The sequence below is a fragment of the Falco cherrug genome, chromosome 6, assembly GCF_023634085.1.
Source record: "Falco cherrug isolate bFalChe1 chromosome 6, bFalChe1.pri, whole genome shotgun sequence".
In the NCBI taxonomy this organism is placed as follows: domain Eukaryota; kingdom Metazoa; phylum Chordata; class Aves; order Falconiformes; family Falconidae; genus Falco; species Falco cherrug.
Genome location: NC_073702.1, coordinates 48924107 through 48949526, shown reverse-complemented (window position 1 = coordinate 48949526; position 25420 = coordinate 48924107). Strand labels below are relative to the sequence as shown.

At 38.2% G+C, this 25420-nt stretch overlaps 1 protein-coding gene across 5 annotated transcripts in view; it reads right to left on the bottom strand.

Moving 5' to 3' along the window:
* The window catches only part of ZDHHC14 (zinc finger DHHC-type palmitoyltransferase 14), a 113020-nt gene extending 87744 nt beyond the window's left edge, over positions 1 to 25276 (bottom strand). The window contains exon 1 of one of the 5 annotated variants that reach the window (XM_027815770.2): positions 23763 to 25276. In XM_027815770.2, the coding sequence (XP_027671571.1) occupies positions 23763 to 24013 (251 nt within the window). In that variant the 5' untranslated portion in view covers positions 24014 to 25276. The remainder of the gene's footprint in view (positions 1 to 23762) is intronic. The other 4 variants (XM_014286138.3, XM_027815769.2, XM_005446552.4 and 1 more) reach the window with 4 other exon arrangements.
* Positions 25277 to 25420: the final 144 nt, after the last annotated feature.

Genomic DNA, 25420 nt, shown 5'->3' with positions numbered 1-25420 from the left:
GTTTTAGTCACACTAAGCCTGAGTTGACAGTCAGATATTCCTAAGAAAATATCAGAGAAAGAGGCTGAGACATCAGTTTAAGCACCAGAGGTCAAGATTTGCACTGGCAGATGTATCTGAATTGACAACACAAAGATTACAGTGGGCTTTGTGTTACTCTATGTCTTCCATGACTATATTTACTTCTAGTTGTCTCTGACTCATTAATGTACCTTGGTTGTTCTATCCAGGTGTAGAAAGGAACTGTTCTTGTGGTCTCCTCACCCCACCTCAGTCTTTGGATAATCTCATCCCCAAACAAAAATTGAAAACATTATGAATAGCAACATCAAAAACTGCTGACAATGTAGACAAAACAGTTCTGAGGTTTTGGTTTGGTTTTTTGTTAGTGGCCTCTTCCTAGAAACTTTTAAAAAGAGGCATGGTGGAAATCGAAGAATAATTCCATGTATGCTGCTTATACCAAAAATAGTATGCATCAAAAAATAAATCAATCTGAGAAGTCAACCTATTTTTCCACTGGCAAGGAAGTTAAACACTAGGACATTTGCAAAGGAGTTTTTACAGCTCATTTAATATAATCCTCATTATCTGCTAGAAAGGAAGACACAGATCTATTTAAACAATATCCATACAACCTGATCTTGCTCACCTAACCAAGATCCAAAGTTCAAGATCTCTTCAAACCCCAATGACAATACACACAAGACATAACAATCCACATCGCAAAAGGTATCCAAAGTTTGATTCAGTTTTCCAGAATACTCTGCAAGCACTCATTTTGTTTCATTTCAAAGTCCTCCAGATCACTCTTAAGTGCATTCAAGAAAACAGATACAAAAGATAAGTCCTTGAACTGAACTGTCTGGTGTTTTGCTGCATGAAATCATCAACAAATTAGTAAACAACAAACCCCAAAGAAAAACCTAGAAGAAAGTTTTATTTGGTACTTGCATTCATTTACTTGAGAAAAGCAGAGAAAGAAAATCCATGGACTCTGCAACAGCATTTTTACTAAGTTAGAAAAATGATCAGAAGTATTGTAATTTGCACTTTTCAGACATTGAGAGAGGACTATATTACAGATAAATATCTAAAAAAAACTTTTGCATCCAAAAAGAAATAGGATCTTTGTTAACATATAGATGTGTAGGATAATGCAAAACATTTAAAGTTAGAAAAAATCCACCCAGGATCTTTCACAGGCTTTCAAAAGAAGGCAAGAATAGGCAGCATGTGATGCATTAAATGAGCTTCCTCATCAAAAATTCCATGTTTCTGCCTTGAAGGTGTCAGCAAGTATTAGTGTAAACCTAACCAAAAAACTTAAAAGTTGCACTGATAAATTCTAAAAGACCACATATGGTCAGCTTCATAATCTTCTGTCTTGTATCAAAGGAGTTAATTGTTCTTTTTCTGCAAAATTCTACAATTGATAATATTCATGGAAATATTTTCTGTCTTTCAGTGGGAATGAAACTGGTTATTATTCAAGCAATGATATACTTTCTCCCTCACAAGAATGTAGGAACTATTATTTTAAAGATTTTTTTTTAAAATTTATATTTTAGAAAACACAAAACAGTCTACTGCTATTCACTCTCCAGAATCAAACTATATGCTGTTGGTAAATCTCACACGCAAAATCCAAGTATATTAAGGGCTGTCAAACCAGGAAGATAAAATAAGGACTCTTGGTGACTACATTTTTGATTAAAATAACAAAGACATAATTCTGTCATAAAATGACACAGAAGAAGCAGATTTTCCAATGAATTTTATTAATCACACTACACACACCTAAAACAAGGCCTAAATTTAACATAAATCAGCGTGAAAACACAGTTAAAAGGAGAATAAATAAAGCAGGCTTGAAGTGTACCCTAAAGAACGTGCTCTAAATCATACACCAGTCAGAGCTATGATGGTTATTCAGATCTCGCATTACAAAAAAAGCAGAATATATGAAGAAATAGGTTTTTACAAACAACTGCCTACTGGTTTAAAGGCACTGAGGTGCCTAGGAATCTTTACCATAGGGAGTTTTCATCTAGTCTGAAGTTATATACCTTGAAACACCTACCTAGAATAAATACTACATAATTTTCTGTCAATCAAAATGAAATATTATAAATGAGGGTTTTTTAAATCTACTTCACAGGCAAGTGTTTTTTTCAAGTATACATAATATTTACAAATATTTTCATTTTTTCAATCTATGACTAAACATCCCTAGATTCACAGAAAATCAAAGTGTTTCTGTGAAAAATTTGAACACAGCAAGATATTTTCAAATAGTTAATAGAAAAAAATAGAGCATTATGTTCTTGATGAGCACACACAGACCTAATGCAACCATAACTATGAATTTAGAAATGAACCACTACAAGTAATTTATAAAGAAAACTAATTTTATATTTTCCTTCTATACATTACATTAGTTTCTGATCTTTTTGATACAAATCATTCTTTGTTAATTAATATTAAAGGTTCCAAAAACTTATCTTTATCAGCAAACTGAAACAGAAGAAAGATGGCTGGATAACTATGGCATTTATCCCATCCATTTGTTAATTCTCAAATACATCCAAGTGGTAATTACAGTATTGATTTGAATTACATTTGTCAGAAAAAATTATAAACTTTTGGAAGGAAGCAGTTGAAAAGATCATGGTAACACCAAGCACTAATCGATTTGTCTAACATCACACAGCAGTATGTTCCTGTTTCTACACATTACCTCAGTAAAGCCTACAATCAATTACACTACCAAATCTGAAAATGGAAAACAGGTAACATTAGTTACCTTAATTTTTTTTTCTTTACCACAGCATGTCAGACTTTGAAAAAAAAAAACAACAAAAACCCACAGAAATCCAAAAACAGGACAAAGATTAAATTAGTTGCAAAGTCCCAGTGTTAGGAGTCAAGTCAGGCCTAAAAAGTAACTCGTTAAGAGCTCTCATACAGTTAAGAGAATGCCGCAAAAGCAGTATTTTTAATAGGCACATGGTGAAGTTGGGGGTGGTGGTGGAATATATATATTTGAACGTACAATCTACAGCTAGCCTTTTCCCCTACTCAGGCAGAAGCACAATTAGCGTGTTAGCAGAGTCAGAATACGATACCAGGCAGTTATGATCCATTCCCATCTCACAGACTTTTGACATTCGACTATGAAAGCTTTACAGTTTGAAACTTCTGTTCTCCACAATTCCCATATAGTTCCTTTAACAGTAATTTTTTTTTTTTTTTTTTGTAACATAAAATATTCCAGCCACAAAGTAATAGAAGCACATACAGGCTAAAATAGTTTGGTGTCCATTCATCCAAAGAGACCTTTTCTCTCCCCTTTGTAATGAACCACCACAGCTAGGGTCACAGAGAGAGAGACATAGGAGCTGAAACTCCATTACCACTCCAGTTAAGAGGGTGACTAACGTGACGCTCTTCATGAAGGATTAAAAGTCATGGTCAAGTCTGGTCTGTACAAACCAGCTTGTTTGCAATGTATTCTGCAGCTAAGCACAGCTTTCTCCTTTCCTAAGAAAAGGAAGAGATAAAAAGTATGGCTGAGTGGCAGGAGCACAGGATTCCACGTGTTGGTAAACAATTTACAAGCTAACTCTAATCAAACAGAGCAGGTTAGCTGTTTGCTTATTAAGGGCTGAAGAGACTATCAACAGTACCGAGTGAGAATATCTAGCTACAGCAGACAAATAAGATCTCAAAGATCTGTGAAACAACAGGTCCAGAGGTGGTTATCTATCCAAATTACTTCTTAGAACACTCAAACTAAGCACAGTAATTACAGCCATGCCACCAGATCCAGAAGTGTTCTCTCACTGTCAAATTGCTCCCACACCAATTTAAGAGGTTATTTCCCATAAAAACCCTGACAACTTGTCCCAGATACACTTCAACAGTTTGAGAGAAGCAAACTCCACTCCACTTGCCGCTGTGGACCAGTCTGTGGTCCTCCCAGTCAATTCAGGACCATTCCTGCAACATTTGCCAATGCTTTCATCGCTTTGTCTATCTCAAAGTTACCTTGTTGAACTGAAGTTTTTGTTATTCCTTCCGATTTCAAGGCTAACATTGGACAGGTACACTTGCTTAGACCTGTTAAAAAAAATCTAAGTACTAGTTCATTAAAACTCAGGTGTTTACTAATACAAACAGTAAGAATGGATTCCATGAGTATTTATTTTATGTAGACCAAAACAAACATTCATGTTCTCATACACTTAACTTTTAATATATCTCTCACCAATGCATACTGTAATTTAGAAATTCACATATTTAGAGCTTAATGTATCACATGGAAGCACTTTGAAAGTTTTGCAAGTTTCATATTCTACCTTTGATTTTAGTTCAATGTATTTAAGATGCTGGACCACTCCATTTCTAATAAGGTTACCACATAAGCTTCTCCAGTGGCAGAAGACAGCTGCAGGCAATAGCCATTTCCAAGTTATATGTCACAGTTGGTCAACGTACATACTCCAGTTCCAGGGCTTCCTAGAAATTATGCATACACTATCCAAAAACTCAGGTAGACAGGAGCTACTCCTGATCACTCGGTCCAATCTACCTCTAGCCATCAAAGAAGCTGTGGGCATCAGCAAGTTGTTCCCATCTGCCATTTTTCTTCAAGGGGGAATAAAGGGGCCCAACCCTTCCCTATGACAAGATACATATTAAAAGTGACATCATCTTCTGGAAAAATGATGCCCAGGAGTACGGTATTATTTGTTTCCAAAAAGCCCTCAGGCTTTGCAAAAGATTGCTTTTTCATCAGAAAAAACTGACAAATTGCCTTAGCAGCCAATAAGCAAACTGTATGTTTACTAGTGGGGTATGATTTTTCCTAGTAACAAGAAAATACATTTATAACTAGCTGATTAATATGAACACTGAAAAAGAACATGCTTTATAATAAAATTATAAATTTTTGTATGCTGTAGGACTGGAAAACACCATCTGGTCAATTTGGTACCCTATTAAATTTTTAATGTTGTACTTCATTAATTACCTTTCCTAAGACATCAGTGAATATTTAGATCAATTTCTTGCCACTTTAATAGACTACTAAGATAACTCTAAACTCCAGATTGTAGGTTCCTTTTAAAACTCTTTTATACGAGTCACCAATAGCCCTCCTCTTTTTGAAAGGTCAAAAGTCCTCCTAATATCACCTCTATTTAGTAATAGTTACAATGCATTCAGTAACTGACGTAATTACGTTCCACCCAATATACAGTACACTTCTTCCTCTCCCCAACCGCAATAGTGTTGCATTATTAGTAAGACAAGAAAAGTAACAGTTTCAGCTAAAATCCTTCTAGTATTTCATAGATATATTCATGAATAATGGTAGTGAAACCACCTTTGGAAGTTAGCCTTCCCCAAGAATAGATCAGCTATACATGAAATCAATTCAGATAAAGCTTTGTCTAGCCTGCTTTGGAAAAAAACTTCTAATGATGACAAATTCCACAGTCTTCCTAGGAAATTTATTTCAGTCCTTATCCATCCTTGTGCTTGGAAAGGGTTCTTTTCCCCTAACATCTACTAACCTCTAACCTGAATACTTCCCACTGCAACTTGAAGTCAGAACTTCCTGTCATGTCTCAAAACAAGATGAAGAAGCTTTTTTTATCGTTCTTCTATATATCCAAAGACAATCACCATAACTCTCTCAGCATCATCCTCTCTGGGTAGGAGAAACGCCAACCTTTTTAAGGTTCCTGGAGTGCTGAGAGGAAAGGGGAAGGGAAGGAAGAAATTCTTGTGATAAAGAAACTGCCAGTTTTACTGATAGGTTCTCTAAATTTGAGAGAAATAGAAGGGAAGAAATTCAGAAAATTGAAATTAAAAAAATTCAAGACATTTCTCAGTTTAACTACCTAACTTATCTGTTGTTAGAGAAACAATGCCCAAGGGAAGACAGCATCTTTCATTACATAGCCATTATACATCACCCCAAGCACAACCAGGTCTGTAAGGAAGGAGACAGTGTTCTCCAACAAAAGCAACAGAAAAACACATGTTCAAGTAATTAAACACATGCCAGTTCTCATCTACAGTAACAAATACTGTTAGTGTCAGTGTAAATTAACAGGGGGTTTTGTACACATCATAAGCATTGCCTGTGATCTCTTCCGAACATGTTAAGACTTCACTCAAAGAAATCATCATTCAAGTCTGAAAAGAATAATCTGATTTAATCTGATCTCTGCATGGATACTTAATGCCATATTTATCATAGTTCAGTGCCACTGAAAGAGAAGTCCACTCATCCCCAACAGATTTCTCTTTACAGAATTTTTTACTGTTGTTTTGCACAATACCAAGTACACATAATTTGTTGAATCGCTATCCTGCATCTAACCGAGCAATGCTTCAAGGAGAAATGTACTATTCTGAGGAGTTTCATTTGACCAGGTTAGTCCTATTAGTGGAGTATAAACTGAAAGCAAATTTTCTGAAGAACAATTTAAAGCATAAGCATGTGAAAAAAAATTAAAATGGGAAGATACCATCTTAAAATACAGTGTGTTTAAAAATATATTTTTGGCTGTAATGAACAAGATCTTAGAGCTGGCCTTCAATTTGTAGTATGAATTATAGTACGAACCACACCTCTAAAACACAACTACATTTAGGTACTTCTTAGGAAAGGACACAGTAAGTTTGTTGCCAGTCAAAAAGAAAAAAAAAAATAAGAAAGAAAGAAAAAAATGTCAATATATTATCGGGGCTGCATCTGTCAATGCTCATTTTCTCCTTTGGAAAGATTCCACCACATGTCAAACTCCATTCTACTGATATACCTTTAATAAATTGGTGACATAATTGTGTTTGCAAACATGACATGAGATCAAAAGAAACAGATGTGGATGACTGGATTCAAGCTCTCCCAGAAGCCAGCCTCCTATATCAAAGTAAATAATACTAAAATTAAATTTATGTCTTCCCATAAGAATAAGACAGTCCCTTTAAAACTCTGCTTTCATCAAATAAACAAAAAGGTTTGTTTGTGGATGAGTTTTTGCTTAAAGAAAATTCCAGTGGAACCTGCCAGTACAAGAGTAGATTGCACTCAGCTGCCTTAACAGGACATCCTCTTCATTCACTTCTGCAGCTGCTGAAATCCCCGCAGTGTCCTGAGGGTCCTTGCTTTAAACGAGGGCACCCAGTGGCATGATACTATATATGAAAGGTCAGTAGTTCTGAAATGCGTTCACTGCCATTGCTCAGAAAGACAGCCGGACATAGTGACCTCCAAGAACAAGGTTCATCTTTTTTTCCCAGGCTTTGTGCAAGGAAAATAAACTCAAGATGGCAGGGAGCCTTGATAACTAGCTGAGGAAGCAGCCAGTGCCAATCTTACTGCAAAAAACCTACCCCAAGCCATAGTGTAATAATTTAATAATAAATAACAATAAACAGCAAAGTAAAAGTAGTTTTGCTTCCCCATCCTGCCAGCTATTTAGTATTAACTAGGTTTTGTGCCTGCTGATCAACACAGCTGAGGAAAATCTGTACTGAAGCAAAAATTATCACCCAGCATGTCCGTCACACACATGCACAGATCTCTGAGCTGCCTGCAGTCTGATCAACACTTGGCCCTTTTATAACCACCAAATACAGTTAAATACTTTGAGCGTTTTTGTGTTAAATACTTTGAGTTATTTATACTTTTTTCACACATGCTAGACCAATGCTGTCACTGCAGAGTCAAGCTGGTCTCCTCAGTTTCCTACCAGCAAATGAACTTTAGTCCACTTTAGTCAACACAGCTATCAGAAGGTGGAGTCATCTTACAAACTGAAAATAAATTTAGAACTATAATCTGTCAAAGCTGAAGCAGCAGTAAGTTTCCTGCACCTTCAAAACAGAAAATATTTAATATTTAATACTATCATATAGAAAGCAAAAATGAAAGCTGATTGTCAGAATTGGAATACAAAAATTAAGTTGAAAGTAATTACAAAAAATAGTAGTAGTAAAAAATGTAAGTTCTGAAGCACTGCAATACAAAAATTAAAAACAGTCAATACAGGGCTGGCATGCCTAATTACCTATCTGCAGTACATTACCTTGTAAAAAGCAGTGCTTTAAGCATTAAAAGATTGTTCTTTTGGAAATGTAAAGAAGCCCATGCATAAAATGGTCACAAAATTAAAATTATCTGCATGAAATACTATTACCCCATGGACTCTGCCAGTGTAAATTTGCTGTGAATTTCCATTTCATGGAGGCACAGGCAGCTTCACTGGCCTCTTTGGTATTCCACAAGTTTGACTATCGACATGTACTTAAATCAAATAGCTCCCCTTATGCAAACTACTTGGAACTTTAACTGAAAAGCAAAATGAGTATTTAGGATTACAAAGTGTTTTTTCTTATAACAATTCCTATACAAGCAGCATTCAGACTCACTTAATCAAGTACTCTGTACAACATATGATGTACCATGTTAAAGACACGTTATGCATTGAGCCACCTTGTTTTATACAGCAGAGCAGTAGCCCTTCCCGTGCAGGAGTATTTCTGCCACGACCTGGGCTGTCCAATTCTACTCATTCGTATTTTGTTGCCTGCAAAGAGCATCTCCAAACCTTCCTCGGTTTCTTCCAGTCACCCACATCATGAGCAGTGTGAAAGGTAACAGTGGCAAACAAGTACCACCTGAACAGCCAAATGCCTTACCTCTGTAAAAGCACGCAGCACAGCACCTCTTCTTTTCTAGTACTCTGGCTATCTACAGTGCTTCCCTCCTCAATTCATGGAGCACAGAAAAACAAAAGCAACTTTAAGAGACTTATCTGCAATGCTTGCAGAAATGAGAATAAAGCAGGGCAAGACTACACCACCACTACAAAATGAATGCAGCCCCTTGCCTTTACCTCTCCCATCCTGCATCAAGTTCAAAAGCTGTTTTGAACAGAATGAAGAGACTGGAGGAAGAAGCATCAGTCCACAGAACACAATGGTAAAGAGCAAGTACATAAAAAGTATTTGGAAAGAAGAGACATTGATTTGGGAGAGAGTATGTGGAAAAGAATAGAAATAGTGTCTGGCTGGGAATTTATTTGTTTAAAAATTACATGCAAAAAACCTATGGTAAAACAAACTGCAAGATTGCTACTTTCAAGACATTTCAAAATTAAATAAAATGCCAGCATGCCTGTAGAACTTAAATTTCATACCCTTCTGGCAGGTTCTCCTTCCCCTGTCATACCCCTTATGACAGAGCTTTTCATTTCAAGACCCCCAGCCCACCAAGAAGCCCTGGTTCAATTGAAGCTGTGGGTGTGACTGTTCTAGAAATGAACTTGGGTTCAAGCAAAGACAACTTTGGTGGTAATAATACACACAACTGGAGATTGCAGAAACTGGGAGATGTGTGGTGAATAAAGCAGTTTTACTGTTTCTTCATTTACGCTGCCTGTAGCCACAGGTGAAAGAAGCTCCACAGAGTAGAGCTTAGCTCCCAAAAACAGTTGTGCTACCAAACTCAGGAGTAGGCTGGCACTGCTCAAAACTGTCATTTCAGTGAAAGAGTACTGCCATGCCCTCAGCAAGGCATGCGAGGCATAGGCACAGGTTTCAAAGATTTTACTTGACAAAAAAGTTCTTGCCACACACGAAAGACTCAAGCTTGGGCAGATGTCAATACTTTTATGAAGACAACGCAACATCAATCTTTGTGAGACTGTCACACTTGCATACTCCTGCCTATTAACAACAAAGATTCAGAGTAACCCATTATCTCTTCAATATGTAACCTGCAAGCTTGTCTTCTGGGTCTTTTCCTCACCAACATGGCACTGGAAGTAAAAAAAACCAAAACAAACAAAAAAACCCCAAACAACTTCAACCAGAGCCACAGAGCTTCCGTCATGAAAGATAAGCACAAGAGAAATCAGGAACAGTAAGAAAAGGGAACTGGATTAAAAAACAAAAAGATTTTGAAACCTTAAAGCACTAGCGTCCTTAACAGCTCTCTTTTCTGACCTGCTCTTGAAACAAAGATAAACAATCAAATCCCAAAAGGAGTTGAATCATGAAGATGTATGCACCACGCTGTCATTCCCAGAGTTCTTAATTCTGCACTGATGAACTAGGACTGCCAATGTATCTCTGCAAGCCACTTCAATACCTCGTATCTATTCACAGCTTTTGTCATGTTTATTTTTCACTTTCAGCTGCTGAAGTGAGAGAGATGTTGGTAGGACACAACCATGCATAAGCAATTTTGAGTGCACTCCAACTCTGTTTACAGTATTGGATACAATAACTGAAAAATCCAGCACAGATATCAAAAGTTATTACTAGCTTGCCTAAAAGTACTAACTAAATATGGACACAAAACAACTGTCCCTCAAGTAACTGAAATTAATTCCCAGAAGTAAATATTACAGCAGATACTTCAGTTCCTCCTCACTCCTCATCCCCCCCATTGAACCATGCAATTATTGAACAATGTTCTGAAATTGTCAGTCTTTTCATCATCCAGAACATGAAGGCAAGCATAGCTGGCCTAGGGATGTACTCGTTACGGATGAATGGCATAACTATGCAACTCTTATCTGTAGGGATCAGCTTCAGTGACAAGTTGTATGCTCCCTAAATCTTTGACCTTCTGCAGTCAGAAAGAATACTTACAATAAAGCTCAAATTAAAAGCTTATTTCAGTGACAGTGTTATTTCATTAACAGTAAATTAACTTTGCAACAAATGTCACTTTTTTTTGTATTGAACTAAGAAGCAAAAAACTTATGTTCTCTTTTACAAATATGATTTCTTTTGTTGGAACAGCAAGGGCTAGTGCCAACAACTATTTAAAAAAAAATAAAAAAAAAAGGTTCAGAACAGAAAATAAACTGGCTTTTGCCAAGAACAGCCAATCATTGGGTAATGCTGCATCTCCAGACTATCATTTAGCAACTTTAACTGTTGGTTGAAGTTTTCTAGGATGCCATAATAGAAAGGTATGTGCATTGGGAAGGGCATGTTTACCTTTCAGTCAAGCTGGATGTCAGCCCACAACAGTTTCACTGACTGGGATCCAAGCATGGCAGTTGCTTTTCTTATATCAGACTGGTTTGATTTTCACATTCATAGCAAACTGCCTGTTTCCCAAGCTCCTCTCCAGTAAAAAAAGCAATTATTTTTTTTATCCCACCTAATCTTTATACACTTTCCTCTGAAATGTCCTTCTACCTCCAGCACACTTTTTTGGATATACTCAAGTAGTGGAAATGAGATTCTGGCTTTCAGGGACTATCATTAAAAAAACCAAAACGCACAGTGCAGCCTGATCCTGAAAGGGTCTGGGGTTCATTACATTAGAGGAAACCCCCCCATATTTTACTCTTAAGATGAACACTCATGTCAGTGATGAGAAGTCTCACAACCTCTACAGCTCAAGGTAAAGAGAAGAGAGCCTTCTGAGCTTAGTGTCTTGTAAAAGACTATTCTTCCAAGGTCTTATACTGAATTAGATTAATCTCTGACAGATTTCAGTCCACAACTTCTTCCCCATCTTCTGCTCTATAGACATTTCCTTCTGCTTTGATTAGCTTTAGGTGTCTTATTAACAAAATAATTTTAAAAGCCAATTCTTTTATGGCACTGTGAATAGAGACATCCATTCCAACTGACTCTTGCATGCAGGCTGTTCAGTTAACTGCTTTATGATTCTTTCTTCACCCTCCTGAGTTGAAACTTTCAACATTTACAATACCAAACACACCAATAAACAAAACAACCACTCGAATAGGCAGCTAAATGGGACTGTGAAGAAACAGGCAATTTCCCTGCATTGTTTGCTATATCAGCTGAAGCATGGCAGAAATGGCAAGGATTAAGAATACTCCTTTCCTGGTTCAGGTTAGCATATTTGGGCTAACTTAGCTGGTTTTATACAAACTAAGGTGAAGAAGCATTCATGCAGCTTTTCTATTGGCTCTGCTATCAAATGCAATACAATACAGTAGCTCTGCAATCTGGATATGGGGAACACAGTCTACACAGGCAAGGATGCAGGAAGAAGAACTGCTTCAGTCACTTCCCCCGTGTTGTGTTACAGAATTGGGTATAGTGTGGGTTTTAAAAAACAAATTTAAAAAACAAAACAAAACAGAACTTTTACAGAAAAAACTAAGACATCATCAACTAAGGAGCACTTCATGTGTTATTTGAAAGATGCTGCAGTTCGTGTTCTGTAAACTACAATCCAGTTACTTCAGAAATAAATTATGGTTAAGAAGTCACAACTCTGTAGGTTCTTATTAAGCAACTAAATAGGTAAGCCTAAAGTTGTTCTGTTTGCACCCTCACAGATGCCAAACAACAAACCAAGACTACGTGACAAGTGTTACCAAGTTGGGATGCAATTTCAAATCACAACTAAGATGATCTGACAATGCCCTCCCTCTCGCTTCCTCTCTTGTGCTTGTAATAACATTTTTCTGAATTTTCAGGGATTCAGCTCAGGGTTTTAAAGCAGCAGAAAGCTTTTCTTTGTGTGGGCAGAAGCAAAGGATAAGCTTTCTGCAGGAAGGGAACTCCCTGAAGTGGTTCACTACTGGGTGGGGGAAAACAGCAGAGCCAGACAAAAAGAAGTAACATTGGAGACCTGGGAGAAGGGAAGAGGTGGGTCCATCCTTTTCAGCAGCCTACCACCACCAGATCTCTTGCTGCAACAGAGCTTGCTAAACAGAAAGGAAACTGGGATGCTGAAGTTTTGAATTCATGAGCAGTAATAATCCAGCCCCTGTTCCCTCAGAAAAAGCAGGCAGATCTACAGACATGAGGTCCACTCAAAAATAGTTCTTTGAATATGTGTTACGGGGAAATGCCCCTTTGACTTCCACCAGCCTCAGAGAAACTTAGCAATGACAGCTACTATAGGACAGAGATTCACATATATTTGGTTCAAATAGAATACACTGTTTCATTTAAGCTTTCTCCTATTATCCTTTTCTTTCCAGTTTGTAATCCAGAACCAGACACCTGCCTTACTGGAATTTACAATTATTTTTTTTTTTTTAAGCAAATGCATATTTAAAGGGAGTTTGGATTACTCTGACAGGTCTAGGGTGTTTTCCCTTCCCCAAAGACAAGTCCAGCTTTAGCAGCTTTTCAGACAAACCATTTCATCCATGTCTAGGAGTCCAGAAGCCAGAACGTGCCATCCGTTAAGGTCCAAGAGTCGATCTGAAGCTTGTCTTGTCAAGTAGCAGGCTCAAGGAAGAAGCTGAACCTGCAGAGCCCAAACAACTTTTTTGACCTGGCTCAAGCACTGGGAGACAGACCCCATGATTTTACATATCTGCACAGTGATACAGGCAAATATAATGTAGATCACAGAAAAAAAATAATACTCTCATCCTTATGACTATGGAAAGGGGAAAACTAAGTCTTTCAATTTCACCTTTACTGCCTTCCCATCCCTTCTACAGCAACAGTGTTCTATTAAAAGGGAACAAGTGGCTAGGAAGATTAGATGGAAGAAAAGTTCCCTAAATTTAAGTGAGACACGGACAAACTGATAAACACATCACACTGCTGGAACAACTGTATACAGAGACATTCTTCTGGATGAAATTGATTTTATTTAAACTTAATGATGTTGTTTACATGATAAGAAAATACTAACTATATTTCAGCAAAAGCCAGGTGGATAGTAGATGACAAAGCTTGGTGAGGAACAGCAGATCAGCAAAAGAAAGCAGGAAAAGAAACTCCCAAGAAATGTTGGAAAATGCACTTTGAACTGAGAAAGCCATATTCAAAGGTGAGAAAACACAAGAGGGGACAATGAACAGCTACGAATATTTCACTTGAAAATGTTTACATTTTGTTGGACTGAGACTTTAGGTTCAGATCCTAAGACTACATAAGACTGAAGTTCTTATGAAATACACATGTAATAAAAGGGACATTAAAACAAGATCAAAGTTATCTCGCTAGATCTATCTTTTGCTGTCTTAAGGGAAGAAGTTCTCAGATTTTCACAGAGTTGCTGAGGTGGGCTAGGACCTCTGGAGGTCAGCAAGTCCAACCCCCCTGCCCCAGAGTCAACTAGAGGAAACTCCTCAGGTCTGCATCTGGTTGATTTTCAGTATGTCCATAGCCTCTCTGGGCAACCTGGGCCACTGTTCAATCATCCTCACAGCAAAAAAAACCCCAAACCAAACAGGCAGACACCAAAAAAAACCAACCCCAAAAACCCTTTTTCTTACGTTTAAATGGTATTTCATTTCATGCCCATTGTGTCTTGTCCTGTCATTGGGCACTGCTGAGAAGAGTCCAAGGCTCAATTTTTATATTTTTTTTTCCACTCCCACCCTCCAGTCTGGTACTTATTTTAATAAGATGCCCCCCAAGCCTTCCTTTCTCCAGGCTAATTCACTGAGGCAAATCAGAAGCGACTGTTCTTTACACAGTGTACTCCAATCTTTTATATCACACCATGCAACACGTTTCATGTACCAGTCTACTCAGGCTAATGACAAAGTTTACTTGGCTGTTTCCACACTCAATGCCTGTCCAGCCCTGGAAAGAGTTCAAATCATGTATCTTCAAAGTTGTATTTTTTCACTATATAGAAGCACTATGACCTTCAGCTTTCAAAAAACCACATTCACAAGAAGCAAGTTTATTACAGAGTTGCAAAACTGATGAGAGAAGTCACCGCTATCTAGCTTTTACTTTTCTTCTTAGTGCTTTTAACTGCTTTACATAGTTCTCAATTAAAAAGAATTACAACACTTCCACATTCTAATTCAACACTAGAAAGCCTTTTTTGCCAATAAAACAGTATTTACTACGGAACATGCATAGACAGTTGTGTCATAAAAACCTATACCATGAGAACAGGCATGACAGCAAAATTTAAGTACAAGTTGGTCCGACACTTGCTTCTCTACCCTGAAACACAGCATTCATAACCAGTAGGATATCTGACAAGTGTATTGCACACAAGACCAGGACTGCAATTTCCTGATATTCAGACAGCTCAAAAAAGACAATGTTGTTTAATCTACATTCTTAACTTCTAGTAATATACTGAATGTTTATGCCAAAATAGTAACAAATTCTAATGTATCTGTTCCTTGCTTTTAAGAACTAGTACATATTGATCACACGTATAAGAAAAGTATGCTAAACCCCAGAAATTTATTTCATACATTCACTCAATGCAGGCAATGTAACTGTTTTCTTGTACTTAAACTATAACATGAAATTAACAAGATACAGATTTTACGTATGTCTTCATTTCTGAGTTCAGGTTCCCAAGTTTTCAACTTAGTTTCAGTATTCTATTTAATCTCTTTTTTGTACTTTTTTTTTTAAATAAGAGTAAAATTTGAAAAAGAAACTGAACTGACTGCACATTCACCACAATAAATGCACACTGCCAGTATTTATTGCAGTAAGCAACTTAAGAGAACAGCAGGAGTGGAAAAACATAAAACAAAACCAGCTGTGATCTCATTAGCCAGGCTCATTATGTAAGACCTCATTAGCCACTATCCCACAATAACGTGAATAAACCCTTATGAAAAAGAAGCGATCAGGAATACAGAAGCTAAATAATCATATAGCGCTGTCAAATTAGCAGTTGAAGTTCTGAAATGCAACTGGGTAAGAGCTCCACTAATGCACACTGCAGAAAGCCCATGGTCAGGTATTGCAAATACAAAGCCCCCTTCATCTAGTAACTGCTGTACCAACAGGCATTCGAATATGAACATGTACAGAAGGCTAAGGGACAGGGGGGGTGTTAGATAAAACTGAAACTCCAGAACACTTGAGCCTCCTTCCCCAAGTACATTTTACACTTCTGTAATGTGAGAAACATGAACAGAATCTTATCTTTGGCTATTACAGATAGGCTTAATCTTGATTTTAGTCCGCTTTGTTAGTTTGTAAAAAGCTTACCCACTTTAAAGTGTTTGTATTGAGTTCTGAAAAAAATAGGCTGTAATTATATGAAGTTTAATAAACTTTGGTAGTCCCAGCTAACTTTGGGGGATTTGTCCCCTTCCTCATCAGCTTTGCCAAATGAATGAGCTGCATTGATATGTACAAGCCTTTACTGGCAGCCTGGAACTTAAGTGATTATCAGCTACTACAGTCTCTTGGAAGGATCATCAATCAGGATAACAAAAACATTCTAGATAAAGTTACATAGTTTTAAGCGATTTTTCAAAATATGGCAGTATTTTAAGCCAGTGGGGTTTTGACTGAACTATTTTGAAACAATCATGCAGCTTAGAAAGTCAAAAATATTCTCAGCTTTCTCCTCTTCTGCAGTCATCTTCACTTTCTCATTAATTAGTTGATGTTTGAATGTTACAAATAACAGTTTAATGCTACACTAGAATGGCGACCTAGAAGGTATAACTTAGTTGTTAAAAGATAATTTATATATTTAATGTCCAGTTCAAGTTTCAGCATTTCAGTTTCTACTGAATCTACAAATATGCCCAGGTATTTTTAATAATATATTTTTCCAGCCCCCAAAAAATAAAAGAATGAACAGAACAGTTTGGTTCAAGTTCTGCACAGACTAATTCTCTTTCCATTCTAAAGAAAGGTAATTTCTCAGCCATCCAGTTCCACTGATATACTTAGTTTCATATGAAACGCCATTTACAAGATAATAATGCAACACAGCTATGACAGAAAATAAATCAGGTAGGAACAAAAGTATTTTTGGTATCATTACTCCAAATTCAAACATGAGTAAGAATACTTTACATGAACCTAAACACATAACATGATTCCTGAGAAACTGATTTGAGAAAACATCTGGAAAAAAAGTCTTTCCTTCAAACAAGGTATGAAAATTTCTGCAGGGTTGATGTGAGAAGAGTCCCAGAGATGGTCACCTGACAACGTCAATCTTCCAGGAACAACGAATAGAAATTACTTTTTCAATAGTTTAAGTCTATTTGGTACGACTCTCCCTACATTAGTCTCCAGAAGACACATTTTGTATATCTTTGGTACACAGCCATTAAGGGGCAACAGTACCTACTCAGGGAAGCAGAAAACAAAATTGGCATACTATACAGATTATATCAACAATACAAACCTCAAACTTTGAGGGATAAATTAAAATAGATTTTACCAAGCATCTGTCACAAAATTACACATCTAACCTCACATTCTGGAGGCTGAAGATGTACAGAAGTTTTATCCATCAGCATTTGTAAATATTTGAAGACATTTATATAGCTAAGTATAACCAAACTTTTGAAATTACCTTTTTTCCCATTCTGGAAGGAATATCAAATATCCCAGGTGAGAATTTACACCTATCTACAACAATCAGGCTGAGCTATGATGAGCGTAGAAAACACCACCACAGCGGGCTATGATGGAATTTCCCCTCTTTCTCCAAGGGGTCACGGTAACATCAGGCAAAAAATCACAAACATTCACATTTTACTCTGAAGATGCATATGTCGATGGTCCAATGCTATACAGTGATTTCCTCGAGGTCCTAAGAGAACACGGTATCTGAGACGCCAACATCACTTCTTACACCATTATACCCACTATTTTCATTGCCCTCCACCTCCAAAAAGGTGGAAATGTAAGTAGAACTATAGGTGAGAAAGAAGTAAATTAAAAAACCAAAAATTGTGTTCAAAACTTGTCTTCTCCATGAAACAGCAGATAAAGGCCATCAACTAACCTGAATACAAAAAACCCGCAAACAACAAAAAAATCCCCAAACCCAAAATAAAACAAAAACCCCCACCCTTGGAGAAAAAAGCTATTTAACACTTCTTTTGGAAAAGGAGTTAGTGTTACAAAACCATAAAAAGCCTCTGCAGTTTCAGGGGAACTGAAGGAGGTAAGACTTCCAAAAAACAAGAGGCTATCCTTCCGTTATCCTCATAGAATTTTACCCTGAAAAATGAAAAATTTGAATCATTATCCATCTATATCATTACGTTTACATAATTATTTTTATCATTATTCATAAATAGACCTAGCCTTGAAAAGCAGAAGTGCATGACCTAATATCAAATGCTATTAGTATGTTGCTGGGCAAAAGGATTTTGATTTATAACGTATAATTCATTCAAAGCAGATTTTAAAGTTTAAACTGATGTACCTGCTCAGTGAAGTGCTACTTTAAGTTAGGGTAGTACAAAACTATTCCCTTTTGGCCAGGGAGAAACCAGCAGACATACTTGCACAGATCACTGGGAAACTTAGATGAGAGGAATTAAGTAAACTTTTTTGTGACCAAGGAAAGTCCCTTGTCAAGGGAAAAAGTATTAGATATACTTTGTACCTGAAAGACATTAGATTCTGACAGTTAGTATTTTCAAAGTAATTTAGTGTAAAGAATAAATAACATCTGGTTGGAATGCACACCATCCCTTAGGAGTCTGCTGTATCATTTTGTATATCTATATAAATTCAGTACAAAAAGTAAACCCTGAAGATTAGGCTTACTGTATTCCATGTCTTTTTCACTAAGTTATCAGAGATGCATAATATGGCAAAATGAGAAACAGAAACATTGCTCTGGTTTAATTTTAATGACTTTTTTTTTAAAACAAAGAAAACTGGGGTGGGGTGGGGAACCACCTACTCATCACTGCGTTCACCTATGCCACTATGCACTATTAGACAGCTACCGCCTTCCATGTAGAAAAGGATGCAGTTCTGTTGTTGAACAATCATTTTAGCTTATACACCATGATTTTTGCTTTAAAATCCATTTTGCAGTTTTCAGCAGGAAGTGCCATACACGATTGTAGCAGACTTTAACAGCCGAAGTCAGGTTGGTAGCACTTCCTACTAAGGAAGTCATAGTTTAAGAACATGGTCATCAAAAGACACAAGTAACCTACTCATCTTAGGAGCCGAAGAAGAAAGATAAAAGAGGTTATTAGAAGAACATTTCACCTTCTTGGAATACAACTTCACACTAAAAATCCACCTCTTGCAAGAGCAGAACACATTTGCCATAAGATGAAGGTGATTATTGATAACACAGTGAAAATGCTCAGCTTACCGACATCAGTGTTTACACATAGAGGTTTGTCACACTGAGCAGCAAGTTACACCACTTTGCCATAGCGCACATGCTATAGAAGTTCAATATTGAACAATCTACACCGCATCAGAAAATGTGACTCATGAATGTCCTCCAGTCACACTCATTTTAGAAGTGGGAGGCACGGAGCAGGTTGCCAGCAGCTGCAAGAGCAGATAGAAAGCAATGATTTGTACACACATATGCACATAAACAGTCTCAGTTTAAATACTTTTTCCAGCATCCATCCATCTTTTGAAAGGCATGCAGTTACAGAAATACCCACAAAAATAAAATGTTAATTAGCTCAAAAAAACCTTTAAAAATCTCCAGTTTGTTGAATCAGTGCAAGTGTCAAACGGTATCAGAAGTGATAGGGCTCTGACTCACGTTTACAGAGAAAAAAGCTGCACTGCTTCAGCCCTTCCGGCATCCTACCATCTGCTCCAGCCTTCCTCCAGAGCCACTCACCCTGCAACTGAGTTGACAGAAGAAAACATGACTGTGCCTGAGTCAACTCAGTTCAGTCGGCATCTTCACTTAAACCTACCTTTTATAGGAAGTTTAATTTGCCTGCCTGAACTACAGCAGCTCAGGTGCAGACACGTTCCCTCCTGCTACCTGCACAGTGAGGTCCAGAAGAAAGGGAGCTGGCACACAGGGGCAGAGTTAACTCACAGTATCAAAGCTGCCAAGCTCATCTACCAGTGCTCTGGAACTTGTGAAGATTGTGCATCCATACAAGCTTTGCTACTGAACAACAACATGCCTGTTTTACATATCCTACTCTGATACATATGTCATTCAGCCTCCATTTTGCTTTCCTGTAACCTACAGGAACAATACCTCAGATAACCATAAGGCACAAAGGGTTCTTTTCTCTCTTGAGTATGTAAACGTAGCTAAATAAAACCGGTAAGTATGAAGTGCCTTAGGTTTTTTATTGCACCAATAAAGGACTTCACATATGTGTAAATTCAGTGGTTGAACTGACGAGGTGCAGCAGTGAGATCTGCCCTTCAGTTACAGATGCTATCTTTGCTCTGGGGAAAGAAATTTGTTTTCCAAGTTTTTTATGCAGCTACTTTTACATGAGTACTGAATAGTTTAAAAAAAATGGGTATGCCTGTGTAACAGGGCAAGGCAAAGGAAAAAAAGTGCAACACAAAGCCAAATTTCCAAGAAAAGACGAAAACCAGCTAAATATCATGAGGTTAGAGTTAGGAAATATATTTCCAAGATAAAATAACACACCCAGATTTTAAAGACAAATTAAGTAATTTATGGTGCCTCATCTTGAGCATTTTAAAACAGGCATAATTTTTAAGAATACCTCAAGTACAGCATCCCTCTTGAGGCCCAAAAGGGCTCACAATAATTCATGTTACATTTAATAGACAAGTTACAGAAATAAAACTACTTGCTATTTGCATTCTCTTCCTTTGGAGGATGAGGGAGGCAGGAATTATAAATATTTTACCTGCTTGAAAGCACATGGTTTGTTGTTTTTCTTTTAAGCAAATTCTGGCTTACCTCTTTGAAAATAGAAAACAACACTGAAATGATAAAAAGAAGTGGTGATGCACTTGGTATATGAGAGATAAAAGTCAACAGGGAGAAAGTAATAAAACTAGCTGAAAATAAGAGCTGGAAAAAGTAGGTAGGAAAACACACAGAAGCACAAATATGAAGAAACAAAGATTACAAAGGCATGGTTAAATGTCAAAAGCTATAGAGGTCAAGATGTATAAAATATGTTTGCTTTTGGAGTGCTAGGACTTGTTGATTCAGAGAAATTTATTTCTCCCGTGCAGAGGATTCCAAAGCACATGAGATACAGCTTTGGATGAATGGGTGTCAAGAGTAAAATAGAAGGGGGAGGCAGGGGTATCACACTGGAGGAACAAATGAAGCCAAAAGGATAAAGGACAAGTGTTTATGTGAGCACGATGCTTTTCCAGGAATTAGCTGTCAAATTAATCTCCTTCCTACTCCCTCTCTTCACTGTCTGCAAGCAGGGAATGACTTGGAACATGAGTACCTATTTTCCAGTTTCCAAAACCAAAGGGAATAAAATAATTCATTTTGATTGTAGCAAAAAGACCAAACAATTCCAAGGACAAAAACGCTATTGTCCTCTTCAAAGACAGTTTGACCTTACAGTTCAGAAACATAAGGCACATGTCCATTTAAAAATCACTTTGCTCCACTTGTAGACATAGGACTTAAACACAGTTCTGTCATATTCTGTAAACAGCTGGTTAATGAGGAGCATCATAACCAAACCAGTCAAATAATGGAAGTGACACTAACAACTGAAGATGCTATTAACTGATCAATAAATAGTAACTTCAGACTACTAGGAAGAGCTGCAATCAGGAACCACTTCAAAGTAACACTGTTTAATCAAAGAGACTAACCTCTCTTAGTAACATTAACAACCTTCTGCAGTTACAGCATCATAAACATGCTGAATACCATTCTCATAGTCTTAAGGTTTGTTTTTTTAATTAGCCTTCAGAGGGTAAGTAATAATTTTCCAGTGCAAGTGCTTTTTAAAGACCAAAATCTACCTTATTATTATAAAAATGAAATATGATTGCCACCCTCTACTTTGATTTTCCTTAAAAGGAGAATGCAAGTGATACAAGAATGACTCAAGACCAGTAGACACACAGAGAATTTATATAGTTATATAAAGCCCAAGATTTTTCCCTGCTTCAAGACTGCCAATTAGAATAAGCACCAATTATATACCAAAATGTTGTAGCTTGACTAAAAATGTTGTCCATCACATACGGTTACACTGCAAATAAGCTCAAAGACACAACAGAAGTTAATAGTGTTCAGCTATGGTAGAGCACATAACCCACAGTAGTAATGAAATCATAAAGTGATGAACAACTAGCAGCTCATCGTGCTTTAGCAGTTCTGAATCATGCAGCTGCAGAGAATATTTATCTCTGAAGGATCAAAGGATTCAAACATATAACCAAACTGTAAATGATGGCTTAATAAATAAGTTGTACAGTTATGATTATAAAACATTACAGTTTTGATCCTACACTTCCTGCAAATACCAGAATGTAAGTCCAGCACTTGCCTTCAGAGGTGATGAGACCGCATGCAGATACAAGTGTCAGCCCACACAGAAATGCTTTCCAAAACTAGGCCTAATCACGGCAAACAGAATAGAGTAGCACCCAGTCCTGATGCAATACTATCAGGTTACACCTTTAATACCTCTTTAAAACCAGGAAAGTAAACACACTTGCAATACATGGATACCATCATTGACTGTGTTATTTCAAGTACTCAAAGGATGTTCAAGCAGCTTCATAGTGTCTGCAGAAGATACATAGTTAATAAATCCCTCTAAAGTGATCTGGAGCCCACTAAAGACAATTAATCTGCTGGTCTCCCTGGGTACCTGCTGAGCATTTTTTCCTTCTTTACTACTACCAGTATGTTAAGATGGTCTGCATTTAACTAGTACAATTTAGGGTTTGTTAGTGTCACCATCTTCTTCCTTGAAGACACCAAGCAATGAATGACCTTTGTTGTTCAACTGTATCACTTAGCAAAGCGAACAGAATTTCTGGAGGCAGCACTGAAGCTTACTTATAAATAATAGTTCCTATTCACAAAATTGTAAGAGCTGTATAAATAACTTAAAGATTTTTTTCCTGCCACAAACCACAAATCAAGCTACAATAGTTTAAAACAGGTAAAGTAGCATTAACTCCTTAAAAAGAATTATTCCTATAGGAAGTGTTTTAGCAGTGTGAGCACCTTTGTACTCTGCTTTAAAAAAAAAAAAAGTAAATAGAAGTTAAACTGTATCGTTCACATGAAGTGACTAATTCTTTCTCGGTGTGCATAGTTAATTTAACCACTCCAACATACATGCAAATATCAGTATATTTGATTTGCTGTCACTGTATGTTCACTTCATATAGATGTAAAGCAGTCCTGAAGATTCAGGCCAAGAGAATAATAGCCCTAGGAGGACACCAGAAGCTTGCTTAGAAAAAATCCAAACATCCAAAACAAACACAGCTTAAACTAAGACCAAACTCACATACAAGTTATCATCACAAAGTAATGCTGTTACCTAGTGGTGGAAAGCTAGGTACATGCAAAATTGTACAGCTTTTTTTTCTTTCTCTCTTAACTTGGAATTCTCATCTACAAGCTATTAAATGACTTCAAGAGAAAAATAAAAAGCCAGCCTAATTCATAATCATAAACTAATGACAGATACTGCTTTTCTTCCATTTGGTTCTGCGACAAAGGGTCAGTATTTTTGCACCTGCCGGTTTTGATTCTCAGCAGAGTAACTGACAGACAAGAAGCTACATCATTTCCTGACCATCCCAAACCTGCTATTTCACACTCCTCTTTCAACATCAGCAAGAGCTGGAAACCTGCAGTATAAAAGCACTACAACCTTAATCTTCAAGTATCAGTTTTCCACAAAGTACAATAACCATAACAGGATTGAGTGTCCCTCAGCATCTTATCCGATCACATTTTCAATCATATAAACCGACATTAGCTGAATTCAGTCAGCATTCTCCATCACATTTGGATAACCATGTTTAGTTTGCTTTCAGACAGAAAATAAGTAACTAGAGAAAGTGAAGGAAAATATGAAGAGTTTAACGTCACTTACTCAAACGCAAAGAAGAGTCCACTGGTGACCAAGATGAGAACAAGCGTCAGGTAGAAGACTCCAGTCTGTCGAGCCATCATGATCCTCCCATTGCAGAAGAATTTGTTTCTTCCAGGAAAAACCTCCCATTTTCTCTTGGGAGCTGATTTCTTTTTCTTATGGGGAGACTCCATGGGAGACGAAGAGCTGTGTGTGCTGATCTGACTGTATTCACAGTCTTTCATGGGCCCACTACCACCTCCAGGAGTCATCAAGAGAGAGTAAAATGTGGGGAGAACCCCACCAAAAATGTATACAGGAGAGAGAGAGATACGTGCAAATATTCTTCTGACCAAGATAACCCTCTCCACCAGCCCCAGTTAATTAAAAAAAAAGCAAATAAAAAGATGAAAAGTCTGCTACCAGACAAGCAATAGGTGTATCATGCAAACACCAGTTAACTCTTCGGAAACCAAAGCTGTCACATCAGAAATGCTTCAGAGGGATCCTTCCTTCCTCCACCAGTTACAAAACAACCATGTAGGTAAATCCTTTTTAAAACAACATATCACAAAACAAGAAAAAAAAAGTAATTATAAAGCAATTAGGCTGTCCAAAAAAGATTAGTCTTTTTTGTCAAGTTTATTTTCAAATGGGAGGATTTTTTTTTTCCTTCCCACACACACCCTGAGAGATCTCTCCGAGGGTCAGGAGGTTGGTCAAGGCAAGGTTTAGCAATCGAGTCTATCATTCATAGAGATTTGTTATAATCCTCCTTTGCGCAGCAGATTTCACTGCTAAAAATGACCATTCCTAAGACGTCCCCTCAAGAGACACGCGTAACAAAACGTTAAGGGGGAGAAAAAAAAGAAAAGAAAAAAAAGGCAAGAAAAAAAAAAGCAAGAAACCAGGCTGCAACTCCAGCTTCCGAGAAACACTTCGAGCTCTCTTCTTCCTGAAGCCGCAGTTCAGCGGGAAGCGGCCGCCGCCGCGCGCAGACCCGGGGCGCAGGGCTCCCCGCCGACCCCTGTCCCCCGTCACGACTCCACCGAAGAGGCTTCCCCCGAGGCAGCGCGGGGCAGGGCCGATCGCCGACAGACACCAGCGCTGCGGGAGCAGGTCCTCATCCTCCCTCCCGCCGAACCGCTCCCCCGCCTCACGCCCCGGGCGGCGCCGCCGCCGCGCTTAACCCCCGCCTCCCCCTACACAACAGGTCCCCGCCGGCGCCTCATGCTCCCCAGCCCCGCGGGGAGGGCGGCCGTGCGGAAGGGAGGTGGGTAAGGGAGAGGAGAGGGGAGCTCCGCCGCCGCCGGGAGATCGCTGCCGGGACTTGTCCCTGCCTTCACCATCCTCGCCGCCCGCCCTCAGGGCCGTCGCGGCGCAGTCTCTCGCCCACGGCCCGCGGCGGTGCCGAGTCCCCACTGCATCCTGCCCCCTCCTCCCGGCGCGGGGGAGCGGCTTCCCGCCCGCGTCCCTAGTTTCGCTGGGCTTTTGCTCGGAACAAGGTGAGAGAAATGCCCGGCTTCCCCTCCCCGAGCCGCAGAGCGGCGACTTTCTTTCCCCCCCCCGCCCCCTTGTTTTAGTGCCTCTATCCAGGTTTCTCCCCGGCAGCCAGACCCAGAAGCAGCAGCTGCCACCTATTCATCTTCAGGGGGAGGCGGTAACCGCCGCAGCGGCGG